The 12,814-nt window shown below is 46.2% G+C and overlaps 1 protein-coding gene across 2 annotated transcripts; it reads left to right on the forward strand.

Annotated features, from left to right (window-relative positions):
• The first annotated feature begins 210 nt into the window (after positions 1–210).
• LOC132461686 (dixin-like) lies at positions 211–12,582 on the forward strand. Of its 2 annotated transcripts, none has more exons than XM_060056972.1 (21): positions 211–499; positions 1,334–1,463; positions 1,898–2,023; positions 2,348–2,579; positions 2,733–2,834; positions 4,521–4,618; positions 4,740–4,843; positions 5,142–5,222; positions 6,289–6,342; positions 6,632–6,682; positions 7,266–7,370; positions 7,565–7,618; positions 7,732–7,803; positions 7,947–8,018; positions 8,123–8,188; positions 8,633–8,779; positions 9,631–9,691; positions 9,861–9,954; positions 10,057–10,165; positions 10,307–10,386; positions 10,577–12,582. In XM_060056972.1, exons 1-21 carry the CDS (start codon positions 437–439, stop codon positions 10,584–10,586), a joined length of 1,911 nt encoding a protein of 636 aa, XP_059912955.1. In that variant the 5' UTR covers positions 211–436; the 3' UTR covers positions 10,587–12,582. The 2 variants fall into 2 exon arrangements, with proteins under 2 accessions (XP_059912955.1, XP_059912956.1); XM_060056973.1 differs by having other exon boundaries at positions 212–499; positions 8,636–8,779.
• Positions 12,583–12,814: the final 232 nt, after the last annotated feature.

Here is a 12,814-nt window from a genome sequence, read left to right on the forward strand (position 1 = left end):
AAAAAAAGGCACCATGACATTAAACTTATTGCCGAAATGAGGCATGTATAACTCAATTTCAACAAGCCAAGAAGTAATCTAATATAAATACACCAAAGCATCATCATGTGGTTCGTTTAATTACTTTTCTACTTGTGCGTGCGTGCGCGTGTTGGCTTTGGGAGGGAAACACCAGGTTGGTCGGTTTAGCTCAGCGACTTTTATTGTGAAGTTGTGAACGGGATTCTGGAAGTGGTGTGTTTGCATCATGTGGTATCCCGTAGTAACCGGTGTCTGCTGCCCACCCATCCCATGCCCTCAGCCGTCCCCGGTCGCGTTCCCTTGTTTGTTGACGTTCTCCTTAACGCACCGTTAGCTTGAGGCACCGGGGGCGATGCACCGGCTCCTGCGGGACAGTTTGTGCGGTAGCAAGTGAAAGGGACGTCGGGCTAAAAGTATGATCGCCTCGCTGTCAAAGGGGAGCTCACTGGAGGACGTTCTTCATGGGGGTTTTAACGAGGTAAGTTCACGTTGACGAACTCACTCACTAACTAACGTACGGACGTTTTCCTTTGACAGCTAAGCCTTCACATTCAATGTGTTTCTAGAAACTAAAGACGGCGAGCGTTCCTCAAACAGCCGGAGTCAACGATGAAGTAACGTTGACGTTACACAAAAAAAAACAATGGTCGCAAGATGTAACGTTTCAACTTCAGTCCAGCTTAAAAGGACGCATTGTCTTATGGATGCAATGTAAATATTTTTTGCAAGGCTTACTAATGTCTTGAACGTTTCACATATCAGTAGACAAAGTCAACCAACCGCAATGGCTGGGAATTGTGAATAGAAAGGATAACGGTATATTTAACGCGTCCATCCTTGTAATTAACGGTATCGTTATCGATCTCAACAGTGGAATTCTGCAAACCGTTATAACATTAAAGTGTTAATGTTTCTGTTTATTCCGAGTGTGTATCATTTCAAACATGACGTGTGCTGTGTATAGTGCTTTTGTACAGCGCAGGATCTGTTCGCCTGACAGATCAGTTCCCGTAAGCAAGACAAAAGCGTGCGAAATAAAGTCCCGCTATTTATTTACGGGACGTTTAGACTGGCTGGTGAGCGCAATTATCTCAACCCTCTGAACAAAAATAAGAATGTTTTAGTTAACGGGACAATATAGGTCATCCCCTTTCCCGTTGCCAGTGACCTGATGAACAAAGGACAAAGGAGCTCAGAGCCAATGAATGATCGCCTGTGGGAATTAATTATTTGCGGTGTCCAGTGAAATCGCCCGTCTGTGTTTTTGATGTTCCATATTCTTGTGTGCGTAACTATGATCGATGCATTGCAGCATCAACTTGCGGCGTACGTTTCCTGGGTCAACTCTCAGCTGAAGAGGAAGCCGGGACTGAAACCCATTAGTAACCTCAGACTCGATCTGCAGGATGGGGTGGTGCTGTCACATCTCATAGAGATAGTCGGTTAGTTCACTTACCCATCTCCCCCCCCCCAAAAAATAACAGACCAACACCCACACACACACACACACACACACACACACACACACACACACACACACACACACACACACACACACACACACACACACACACACACACACACACACACACACACACTACCAGGTACACACACACACACATGCACACACACACACACACACACACACACACACACACACACACACACACACACACACACACACACACACACACACACACATGCACACACACACAGACACATACACACCCGCACCCACACCTAATCAAAGATGCTTCCAAAAGGTGACCGATGCCACATGTTCCCTTGAGCCTTTTCTATATATATATATATATATATATATATATATTATTGTGTATTTATTATCATGACTCCTCCTTTCTTCTCCTCCTGGCAGCTGGGGAGGTGCTGGAGGGAGTACATCCGTCTCCGCGAGACAAAGAGGAGAGCAGAAAGAATGTCGAACACGTCCTCCACTTCATTTCCTCAAAGCACATACGCATGCCTCACATATCCGCTAAAGGTAGCGAGCTAACAGGACCCCTTCCCTTCTGCTTTCTAACCCCAAAACCAAAACCAATGATTTAAAATGTGGTCATTGTTGTTAAAAGCTACGTTGCGTCTTGTTAATATGTCACAACATTAAGGAATAGGTAAAGTTATGTATCAAGTTTCACGACTTTGCAGAGTACACGTCTGCAAGCACCCTCTCCAGGAAGTGTAAACCAGGCACTTCCTGTTAGCTCATTCAAAGTAGCTTTGTTAACTGCAGATACACTTTTATTGACCATTCATTCATTTGGCAGACACTTTTGTGTTCTCATTGGTATACATTCTCCTTCTGCAGACATAGTGGATGGTAACCTGAAGTCTCTGATGAGGATAATCCTTGCACTGGCTGCCCACTTCAAACCATCAGCCAACCACAGGGCCGCGTCCGGAGCAGGGCGGAACTCCAGGCGAGCTCAGTCCAATCACAACCCTCACTCGGCGGTGGCCCTGGCACAAGGTGCAGCCGCGGCTCTAGCGTCCGCCAGACACGACGCCTCGCTGCCTGTGCGGCACTCACACCTGCGCAGGTATGACCCCCCCCCCCCCCCCCCCCCCCCACCGAACACACCTGGAGCAGGGCGTAAAGTCCAGCAAAGTATCGCTTCTTGAGTCTGGAGTTCTTTATGAACGTGTGTGATTATAGGCCCTAATAAGCATTATGTGTGTGTTTCTGGTGTCAGTGGCTTCGGGCTGGATGAGGAGGGGAGTGTGTGTGTGCGTGCACTCGTCAAGCAGTACGAGAGGGGGGCTCCAGAGGACCCGAATACAACTCAGCCAAGCAGGTGGTTAGACACACGCACACACACACACACACACACACACACACACACATATACACACGCTCACACAGCCACGTAAAAATACATTATGAACAACAGTTGCAAAATGAAATGCAAATAAAATGTGATCGCACAATTTCTTATTTGGTATCCACTCAAGTTTAACCAATAAAGTTTGAGACACTGTAATTATGGGGTCCCCTGCTCTTCCGATCTGATGGGTGAGCCAAACAACTGTAGGGGAGTGTAGTCCTCATCTCTCCCACTTCCCCACCACCGCCCCCTGGGGCTCCACCGGGGCGGAGTCAGACTGTCTCTCTAACCTGGGAAAACAGGGAAGGTCTACCCTCTAGTGGAACAGCAGTGCTCCTGTCCCAGAAAGCGGCCTGTGACTGCGACTCATTGCAATAGGTGCTGTTGGTTAGCTAATAATGGGCAAGAATCTGATATCATATACTGGTCCGATTTCCTGTCGTGGCAGAATGCAAACAGGGGCACCTAATGGTCCTCTCTTGCGGTTTAATAAACAAAGCCTAAATGGAAAAAATGGAACACATTATGGGTTATCTGTTTCCTCCAATAACCAAATTTTCCCTTCACCAGACCGCACTCAGTGTGTGTGTGTTTGTGTGTGTGTTAAAAAGTCTCTGTGTGTGTTTGTGTTTGAATGTGTATTGAGGGTGTGTGTGTGTGTTCTATTCCACTGCCTGACAAGGCTTGTGACTGAGACCCCTAAACCATGATAAATCCAGTCTATGTGTGTGTCTCTGTGTAAAGGGTGCCAACGTTTGATACCGACTTCAGGGCAGTAAATAAAAGAAGAAGCCACTTTATTCCTCGTGGGGTCACATGTCACACTTGTTTTTGGGTGTGTTTTTATGACCATGTGCGTGTGCATGGATCTGTGTGTGTGTGTTTCTGTGAGAGCGTGTGTGTGTATGTGAGTGAACGTACGCCAAATTATCAAAAAAGGCCGTGGGTAGGCTGCAGATGATTTTTTATTTTTAGGTGAAAGAGATGCATGGCGAGGTCAGCTATCATTGTTGTCATGGTGAGGCTTTGAAGCTGTGGCAGGGGGCAGGGCTGTGAGTTTGTTCGATGCTGATGAGAGAGAGAGAAAGAGACAGAGAGAGACATAGAGAGAGACAGAGAGAGAGAGAGAGCGAGAGACATCGAGAGAGAGAGAGAGAGAGAGAGTGAGAGGGAGAAATATACACACACACACAGAAAAGGAGACAGGCTGAGACACAGAGACATAGAGAGATGTAGGCTGGAATTTGAATGGCAGTTACATGAGGAATTTAGTCAAATGTAACTCACTATGGGAGGAATGCAGATTAAATGGTAAGCAAAGGTGTGTGTATCTGTGTACGTGTGTGTGTGTGTGTGTGTGTGTGTTATATGCTCGAGTTTGTGTATGTATTTGTTTGAAAATTGCATGCGTGTATGTACTGGAAATGTATGTATGCATGTATGTATGTATGTATAATAGGATGCATTGATCTGTTTTAATGGAGGTTCTTTAGATTGTGTAACTACATTACCATACCATTCTAGTAACAATCCAAGATAGTGTGAGTTTGTGTGTGTGTGGCATCTGTTGATGTGTATGCATTTGTGTGTGCATTTGTATGTGTATTTTTGAGTGTTTGTGTTTATAACTTTCAAATCTGTGTTTGGTACTCGAAGCCTCAGCTCAATCAGTCCCCTCGCCTCCCCACGAGCTCCAGACACCAGCCAATCAGATGTCAAACACACACAGGACAGCCAATCTCAGCAGGACAGTGGTGAGTGGCTGTCCAATCGCAAGCCAGTATGCTGTGTAATTTGTTAACTCATGTAATTTAATTTAAATTGTGTATGTGTGCGTGCGTTTGTGTGTGTGTGTGTGTGTTTGTGTGTGTGCAGTTCAGTTGTTAAGTACTGGAGGGAAGACAACTTGGGATGAGGCTGTGGGAGAATCGTTGGAGAAGGAGATGGAAGAGGCTCGTAAAATGGTGTCTGCTCTCCAGGTCAGTTTTAGGCTGGAAAATAATGACTACCTGACAGGTACATACTGGAATGTATAAGTATGTTGTTTACAATGAAAGAACATTCTTGGCTGTGAGCTGCTAATGCAATATCTTGGGTAGAATGTGGTGGACTATATCAAATTCTTAAGGGTGACTGTGTTAGTCTTATGGTGGACTATGTTAGAATCTTAAAGTGGATTACGTTCGAGTGTTCAGACTCAAGAGTCTTGGGCTATGATAGAGTATTCAAGAGTGTTTTGGTGGACTATAATAATAGTATGATGGTGTGGTTCTGCAGGCTCTGTTGCTGAATGGGGCGCTGCCTGAGGAAGAGGAGCAGGCAACACTGCAGCTGGAGGAAGACGATGCACAACAACTGGTAGAGACAATCTCTCCTTCAATCCTCCTTGTCTGTTTCTATCCTAACCCTATTCACATGACCTTATTGGTTTCTATCCTTCACATGACATATTCCAACACTGATCCCTCCCTCTCTTTATCCCTTGCTCTCCTTCGCTGACTCCCTCAATCCCTCTCTCTCTCTCCCTCTCTTTCTCTCTCTCCCTTGCTCCTACTCTCTCTCCCTATCTTCCCTTCTCTCAAAGTCCTTTGAGAATGTAACTGTTATTAAGGGCTATACAAACAAAATTGGCTTTAAAAATCGACTTGACTCTTTCCATCTCCCCCTCTTCCTTGTCTGCTCTTCCTCCCTCTCTCTCCCGCTCTCTTGTCTGCTGTCCCTCCCTCTCCTCTCTCTGTCTCCCTCTCTCTATCTCTCTCCCTCTCTCTACCTCTCTCCCTCTCTCTACCTCTCTCCCTCGCTTACTCCCTCTCTCTCCCTATCTCTCTTTCACCCCCTCGCTCTCCCTGTCCCTCTCTTTCTCTCTTTCTTTCTCTCTTGTCCTCACTCTCTTTCTCTCTCTCCCTTGCTCTCTCCCTCTCTCTCCCTCTTTCCCTCTCTCTCCCTCCCTCCTGCCAGGTTTGACCAGCTCTTTGTTTTCAACGTAGATCACATTACCTTTGTAGCTTCTTTCACCTGTTTATGTGTGTTAGTGTGTGTGTGTGTGTGTGTGTGTGTGTGTGTGTGTGTGTGTGTGTGTGTGTGTGTGTGTGTGTGTGTGTGTGTGTGTGTGTGTGTGTGTGTATGTGTTAGTGTGTGTGTCTGTGTGTGTTTGTGTGTGTGTGTCTGTGTGTGTTTGCGTGTGTGTGTGTGTCTGTGTGTGTGTGTGTGTGTGTGTGTGTGTGTGTGTGTGTGTGTGTGTGTGTGTGTGTGTGTGTGTGTGTGTGTGTGTGTGTGTGTGATACTATGGGTGTGTAATTGCCAACATAGATATCAGTTTTCGTTTCGGTCCTTTATTCCAGTGTGGTTCTCACACACATTTTGTCTCCTCTCCTTCTCTGCCTCCTTCTCCCTCCCTTCTGTCTCCCTTCTCTCTCTAACCCAGGTGGTGGTTCGCAGTCGATTGGACCAAAGTATGGAGGAGGTTCGTGTACTTAAGGTCAGCCACTTCTTTAATCTGCGTGTACAATAACATTAATCTATATTACATTTATATTACATTCACATGCAAACCGTCTTGTTACACGGATTCCAATTGGTTGTTTTTTGGAGCACAGGACACTGCAAAAGTCTTACTGCTCAAGCCGTGAAGACGGACTCTGAGATTAATGATTCATGGTGTTTGTTGGATGGCATTGTCGGGAGAAATGTGCTTGTTTAGTGTCTGTTTACCGGTGTTGTCTATATGATGTTGCTGTTCTTTCATGGTTTTGTTCTGGTGGTTCTAGAGGGAGCTACTCTGCTGTAAGCAGGAGATGAGGAACTTGCAAGGAGTGAAGGTAAGAAGAAGTACACTACAGCAGCCGATCAGAATTTGTTTGAATAAGTTGCAAAACAACTTTCAGTTGAAAACCCTGCTTGGACTGCTAGTTTCTGTGTTAGTTTTGACTAAATTACGTTAAAGTTGTTCAACGGTGGACATTCTGTGTGAAATCTGCTACTACCATCTTAAAGACTTTCCCAGAGTGGTAGTTTTATATTGGCTGTGCACCCTAGCTTGAGCAAGTGTGATGTGGGTATTGACAATCTTATGCAATGCCACCCGCACTTGCTCACATGGAACACAGCACGTCAGACTTTTCTGAACCTTTACAAATGACACGACTGCTCGGATCACATTTTTGGAAAACTCTGCAGAATTTATCTTGGCAAAGGGGGGGGGGGGTGGATTCTTCTCCTTTAACACAGCAGCCCCATGCATACCGTATGAACCTGTAGCCTACTGCATAGTGGCATACCTGTGTTCTATACCATTTACTCTGTACTACTCTGTACAGAGACATTCGGTATACGCTGTTAATGTCTTACCATCTGTCTTACCGTCTGTATGTCTGTCTCCACGTCTCTCCGTCTGTCCCCCAGGAGGCCCAGCAGCAGAGGTTGTGTGTCCAGGAAGCGTCCATCCTACAGATGAAACAGGAAGTGCTCAGGTCTGGCATGGCAAGGGAGGAGCTGGTCAATCAGAACGTAAGACTCATAGACACGCTGAGATATCTTAACCAATGGCGTTTTTCGCAATATTCAATACTATGCTATGGCAAAAATACTTGACAATTACAGATATTTAGATATTTGCGTATGTGTGTGTGTGTGTGTGTGTGTGTGTGTGTGTGTGTGTGTGTGTGTGTGTGTGTGTGTGTGTGTGTGCGTATGTGTTGTAGGCAGAGCTTCAGTGGAAACTAGAAGAATGCACCAGACTGTGGAGCGAATGCAAGGTAAGCCATGATTTCTTTGAGTAGTTCTGGTAATAAAGCCCATTTTAAATGCCAATATTAAATATGTCTTTAATATGTCCCTGTCTCCCTTCATCGTGATTGGCTGCTTGCAGAAGGAGGTGGGGCAGAAGGACAGATTATTGCAACAGCACAAGCAAAAACTGGAAGAGAGCCAAAAGCAGCATGTATGTTTGTATTGGAATAGTAGGATTAGAAACTGAACCATTATGCTAAAAGATGGCTTTCATCAAAGATGCATCTAATCAAGTTACTCTATTTATCAAATCCAATTTCTTTATTTGTGGGCGTGTGTGTGTGTCTCCAACAGGGTGAGCTGCAGAGAGAGTTGGAGCACAAGACCAGCCTTCTGCAGAGTCTGAGGAGACAGGACAACCAGCAGGTCATATAAAAGAATAGTCTGAGCAGAGAGAAAATGGGCCTAGGTTTGTTATTCCTGACTTGAGACAGTCTAGCTGACTTTGTAGTATTCTGATATGTTCACAGATTTCTACGGACTCAGACAACAATGGCTACTGTCAGACAGGAAGTCCATCTTCTTCTTGGTCAGGGGTGAGTAACTAGCTCAGTATGGAGCCACCTTTACCCTGTCCCGTTAATGCATTGATACTTTTCGGCCACATCTTGCAACATCCAAAAGTTGTCCAAAGCCATAATTTGCCATCTAAATATATGTTCATATACTACATAGAAAACACACTGAACCTTATTGAAACCATGCACACTGGCGCTCCTAACCTGGAGCACTTTAAGAGCTTAACATGTAAGCTCTGGTATGGCCATGTATTTAATTTTTATATATATATTGATGGGCTTTATTGACAGTACAGTGAAGCCAGACAGGGTTAGAGAGAGAGAGAGGGATAGGCATGACAGGTAGAAGCTGTGCTCAGAACAAGGCCTGGGAGCCTGCCTGGTAGGCAGCTTAGCGTGTTCGGCCCCGGCCCCTCTCCACGTGTTCCTGAGCGGGGTGTGTGTTCACCGGCCCCCTGCCAGCAGGCGGAGGAGCTGCAGCTGGTCCGAGACGCGGTGAGGAGCCTGAGGAACAGCTTCAGGGACCAGGACCCCCAACACCACACCCTGGACACCCTGGAGCAGGGGGTCTCCTCACTGATAGACCGGCTGTCTCACACCACCCAGCAGGTACACACACACACACACGCGCATGCACGCACACACGCACACACACACACACACACACACACACACACACACACACGCAAAGAGCAGGTACACACACACAGACACACACACACACACACACACACACACACACACACACACACACACACACACACACACACACACACACACGCAAAGAGCAGGTACACACACACAGACACACACAAACACACACACACACACACGCACACACACACACACACACACGCAAAGAGCAGGTACACACACACACAGACACACACAAACACACACACACACACACACACACAGATAGAGGAGGTAGACACACACATGCACACATACACACACACACGCAGATAGAGGAGGTAGACACACACACACACACACGCAAAGAGCAGGTACACACACACACAGACACACACGCACACACACACGCACACACACACACACACACACACACGCAAAGAGCAGGTACACACACACAGACACACACAAACACACACACACACACACACACACACACACACACACACACACACACACACAGATAGAGGAGGTAGACACACACATGCACACATACACACAATGGAGCAGTGGGTCTCCTCCCTCATAAACCGACCACAGGAGGTGTAACCAAACACACAAACACACACACACACACACACACACACACACACACACACACACACACACACACACACACACACACACACACACACACACAACCACCAGGGACAAACACACACATTATGTTTGGTAGCTCTCGGAAAAGGCGGACTGCGATTCGTTCTCCCAGTATGACCCTGAGGTGAATAATGTTCTACAGAGCCTTGTCTTGTTTTTGACTGCAGGGGAGGAGCAAGTCCCCAAGGCACAGAACCACCAGCCCAGATCAGGACCCCTGGCCCACCAGTAAGACCTCCCTCTCGCTCACACACACAAACAGACACACACACACACACACACACACACACACACACACACACACACACACACACACACACACACACACACACACACACACACACACAGGTCGTGGTGGTGTTTTTACTAAACAGCTCTGTTGCCCTCCTTTACTCAGAGATCAGCCACTCCTTCAGTGGCTCCTCCTCCACTAAAGTCCTTTACTTCACCAACCACTCCCCCACGCCCTCCATGGTCCACATCCCGAAGAGGTTAGTGGCCGTCTCCCTGGTTATCAGTCGGTCTGTCTGTTAGTAATCTATTGAACTATAATAGTGATAGGATAATGTCTCACATGAGGTGGATGTGTGCAGGCTGGGGGAGGTGACACTGAAGGATGTGAAGGAGGCGGTGGACTGCAAGGGGAACCTCAGGTACCACTTCAAGGCCCTGGACCCCGAGTTCGGCACCGTCAAAGAGGAGGTAGGCGGGGGAGCGGGCGCCGACTGAGATATAACTAGTTGTTTCTTGCGGTGCGGTTGAATTATGATGAGAAGATTTGTCGTGTATGAAGGCTGCATACAGAATGATAGCAAAGACTGTGTGTCTGCGATCGTGGCTCAGCTGTTCCTAGATGGAGCCGTAGTTCCGGGCTGGGAAGGGAAGATTGTAGCCTGGGTGGAAGAGGACCACGGTGAAGACAGGTAGGACCACACTCCTACTGTGTCCCTCCCCCTCCTTCTCTTCCATCCCTCCCACTCTCTCACTCTCTCTCCGTCCTTTTAAACATGCTTTTTTAGATCAATTTAAGTCGATCACAGACTGTCCACATGTTGGTGCTCAGACACTTCCTGTCCTCTTTCCCTCCCCCCCCCCCTCCCCGCGCCCTCACAGACCCCCCTAGCGTGAGGAGCAGAGTCTGCTCGGTTTGAGGAGCCCGTCGCTCCAACCAGGCAGAGACGAGGACCAGGAAGAGACGCCTCTCCCTGCTCGAGAGCTTCAGGCTCACCGAAAAGTGTTGACTGACGGAGGAACAGACGGACGGACAGACAGACACCTTAAGCCTAGTGCCTTATCTACTGAAAAATATGGTATTCTGTGGCCCTCTACACTCCGTTCTGCACCGTTCTGCACGGCAGGACTACAAGAAGCCTTTAGTGATCAGAATTAAGGTTCCATATTATTGAACACAAATGAATTGAATTCAAGGAGATTATCCCCCCCCCCCCCCCCATCAGGATCAGATTAGGATCTGACCACAGCCTATAAGATTAATTTAGTGTATTGTTTCAGGGCTTTGGTACATACGTTGTGCTGAACATTCCCACCGTCATGTCACATGACGACGTGAGGCTGTGGAGGAGCTGTGCCACTAGTTCTTATTTTGATGGTCTGGTGGTTCATGTGTTGGAGTCGCCTTCTAGGTCTCACTCCACACGCCATACACTAGACTTCTGGTACTTTAGTGGAGCTCATATTACAATGGGTTCATTGGAAACCTCTCCAACCGCCCCTGGGGAGCTGTCATACTACTGTGTTGTGTGTATTGAGGATATCGATGAGTGTGTTTTTGAAGAGTAGAGTCTCTGGGTTCTTGCCTGCTTTAGTATTTCGTTGCAGTATTCTACCACCAGCTTGACCAAGGACAGGGGAAGTGGTTTCTTAACGAGCGAGCCTCTGTCAAAGTGGAGAATATTTAATCACAGTGAGTTAGCAGAACTGTTTCCTACACGAGGAGTGTTTCCTACACTTCCTCGTGATGGTTTATTGTTATTCCACTGGTTCTCCATCTTTCGTTATCCGATGGAAATTTCGATTTTTTTCTTTGAACATAGAATTTAGTTTTACCTTGCCTGATGAAGATGTGTGTGTGTGTGTGTGTGTGTGTGTGTGTGTGTGTGTGTGTGTGTGTGTGTGTGTGTGTGTGTGTGTGCACATGCTAGAAAAGGCCCGGAAGCCTATCATATCTAGAGATTTTAATGTATTTCGCTTGATTGAAAGACTTCAGAGTGATATCTTTTTTGCAACTATAGAATAAGGATATCGTTTGTTTGAAATGTTTCACATCAGGTTGATTGCACCCTTAGACATTCACACAAGCACACACACACTACTTTATTGTAAATGACGCTGGATGTGTGAAGATAAAGCTAGAAGATGTGTGCATAGAGACTCAGAGGATGTAATGCTTACTGAATTCGCTGTATTTTAAATATTTTGGTCAAGTACTTTTACGTTTTTCTTCATCGGGTTGTTTGAGGAGAGATTTACATGCTGTTTGTGTGCAACTGCATGTAGGTCCCAATTATGACCGCAAAGCCTCACTGAGCCATTTTTCTAACATACAGTGTGTGTGTGTGTGTGTGTGTGTGTGTGTGTGTGTGTGTGTGTGTGTGTGTGTGTGTGTGTGTGTGTGTGTGTGTGTGTGTGTGTGTGTGTACACCCACACACACACACACACACACACACACACACACACACACACACACACACACACACACACACACACACACACACACAATGTATGAAATAATGCAGTAAAAATAACATCCCGTAACAACTGTCTGTTTCTAACAAACAGGTAGATAGATTACACTGGAGATATACATGATGCTGGTGGTCATAGCCCATACTTAACATTCTGAAGATTGACTTGGTGTCAAATGTTTCCTTCCCCCGCAACAATGGAGAAATGTGTCTTTAGCATAGAGGAAGCCACCACATACATGCCATAAATGCCTATAAGATTTACGATTTGCAGGTGAGATGTTTTTTTCGTTTTTGATTTCTTTCTTGTTAAATATGTGTGAATACTGGCTCTATGGTGCCTGAGTCTCCAACATTAGATGTTGGCAATACTTAGTATTGTGAAATAAACAAGATCTTTCTTATAAAAGGAATGAGTTGGATTTTGTGTACTTTGTCTTTATGCATTTATACGTTGATTTGTTGCATCAATGAGAAGGTTGCGTCGCCTACTTTTCCCAATGACCGCTAAACAGAGTAACTACATTATACTGCTCCCGTGTGTTCAGTTTGTTAAATGCAGCAAAAATATTTTTTACGACATTTTCCAACAAACGGTGGATAAGTTGCCAGAGTTTGCTATTGAGCTTAGCCTTTACTAGCTAC

The sequence above is a fragment of the Gadus macrocephalus genome, chromosome 7 (genome assembly GCF_031168955.1).
Source record: "Gadus macrocephalus chromosome 7, ASM3116895v1".
Classification (NCBI taxonomy): Eukaryota; Metazoa; Chordata; class Actinopteri; order Gadiformes; family Gadidae; genus Gadus; species Gadus macrocephalus.